The sequence below is a fragment of the Vicia villosa genome, unplaced genomic scaffold, assembly GCF_029867415.1.
Source record: "Vicia villosa cultivar HV-30 ecotype Madison, WI unplaced genomic scaffold, Vvil1.0 ctg.002074F_1_1, whole genome shotgun sequence".
Classification (NCBI taxonomy): domain Eukaryota; kingdom Viridiplantae; phylum Streptophyta; class Magnoliopsida; order Fabales; family Fabaceae; genus Vicia; species Vicia villosa.
Genome location: NW_026705829.1, coordinates 336,977 through 338,991, shown reverse-complemented (window position 1 = coordinate 338,991; position 2,015 = coordinate 336,977). Strand labels below are relative to the sequence as shown.

The 2,015-nt window shown below is 38.7% G+C and overlaps 1 protein-coding gene across 1 annotated transcript; it reads right to left on the bottom strand.

Annotated features, from left to right (window-relative positions):
* Nucleotides 1–235: 235 nt before the first annotated feature.
* On the bottom strand, nucleotides 236–1,750 carry LOC131637714 (uncharacterized). The gene has a single exon (XM_058908320.1). It carries the CDS (start codon nucleotides 1,748–1,750, stop codon nucleotides 236–238), a length of 1,515 nt encoding a protein of 504 aa, XP_058764303.1.
* Nucleotides 1,751–2,015: the final 265 nt, after the last annotated feature.

The following is a 2,015-nucleotide window of genomic DNA, read 5'->3' as shown; positions in this document are numbered from 1 at the left end:
TGTAATCAAATATAATCAATGTGTAGAGCGTGAAAAGATGAAAATATTAGGATATTATTTGTTTATATCTTATAAAGAATTTATTGTGTTCTATTTTTGTTGTATGGATATAACATATGGAATTATTTCCAAATGGAAAACATTTATTTATTTATTTATTTTGGAATCAAATAAGCTTTATTTCCAAAAAACCATGAAGTACAAACCGCTCCAAAGAGCCCGGTTACAAATAAACCTACTCTACGCAGAGAGTGTTTTCATCAAAATGAGTAACAAGAATTCTATGCCTACAACATCTTGTATAAACAATGAATTTAACTCTATCTAAAATATGATCGTCACGTGTCCCTTGAGCAAATACTATGGAGTTTCTATTCTGCCATAGTGCATACACAAGTTCAGTTGCTGCAGCCTTAAGAATTTGTCTCCTCCAGCCTTTCTTGCTTGCTTCCCTGGTTAGCCATAGTTTCTCATCATGCCAGTTACCAGGATTGTGTTGGCAGCCTATCCATTGTAGCATTTGAACCCAGACACCTCTAGTCCACCTGCAGTCAAAGAATAGATGATTGATTGTTTCCTGTTCAGCACAGAAAACACATTGAAGATCAGTTTGGATGCCAAACTTCTGGATTCTGATCTTGGTATTTATTCTGTCCAAAAGTGCCAGCCGCATTAGGAATTGAGACCTGGGCCTGGCCAGGTTTTTGAATCCAATCTTTCTCCATGGCACTTGTTCTCTGTCACCTCTTAGACTATGATACATCCTCGAGGTTTTATAGCACCCATCTTGTAAAACATGCTGCCAGTATGTGGTTTGTGTGATTTGGTCCCTGCAAGCTACTAAACTCTTCATCAAAACAGAACAATCATTTTTCGGTTGCCAGGTCATGAAGTTCTGGTTCTTGAGGTAGTATATATTCACCCACTTCACCCACATCTTGTCAGCTTTGGATTGAATGTTCCAAAGGAGTTTCCCCAAAGTAGCTGTATTCCATTCACTCAGTGATGTGATATTGAGGCCCCCTGCATTTTTTGGCTCACACACCTTCTTCCAAGAAACAGGTGCTTTCCTTGTAACTTCAGCTTTACCACTCCATACAAAGCTTCTACAGATAGCTTCTATATGTTTGGTCACACACTTAGGCAAATGAAAAACCTGCATCCAAAAATTAGTAATAGCAAAGAGTACACTTTTCACAAGTTGTTGCTTCCCTGCATAGCTAAGGAGCTTTGCAGTCCAATGTGTTATCTTGGCAGTGATCCTGTCAATTAAGGGCCTACACATGTTAACATTCAGACTCCTACTCATGAGTGGAACTCCCAGGTATCTGAATGGTAAACTGCCAGTTATAAAGCCAGTAATGCTCAGAATACTTTGTTGAACCTCTTCACCAACTCCCCCAAAATAAACTCTGCATTTTGTTGGGCTAGCTTTGAGGCCTGTTGCTGCAGAAAACTGAGTGATAATGTCCATCATGAGTTGTACAGATCTCACATCCCCTCTAGTGAAAAGCATCAGGTCATCAGCAAAACAAATACTAGTTATACCTAGTCTCTCACATTTAGGGTGGAATTTAAATTCTGGATTGTCTTGAAGTTTCCTCAAGCATCTATGGAGGTATTCCATAACCAAGACAAACAACAAAGGGGATATTGGATCACCCTGTCTGAGGCCCCTTCTAGCTTGTAAGTACTCACTATGATGGCCATTTAAATTGAATCTATAAGACACAGTTTTAATGCACACCATAATCCAAGTGATAAATTGTTGGGGGAAATTCATCTCTCTCATGATATCTTCAAGGGCATTCCATTATAAATAATCATAGGCTTTTTGGATGTCAAGTTGGATTGTGCATCTAGGGGAGATGTGTTTCCTACTATAGGTCCTAATAATTTCCTGAGCAATGATGATATTATCCTGAATGACTTTTCCAGGAATGAAGGCTGATTGGCTATAATCAACAACATTGCTAATCACTTTGCTAAGCCTATTGGTGAGGATTTTTGAGATG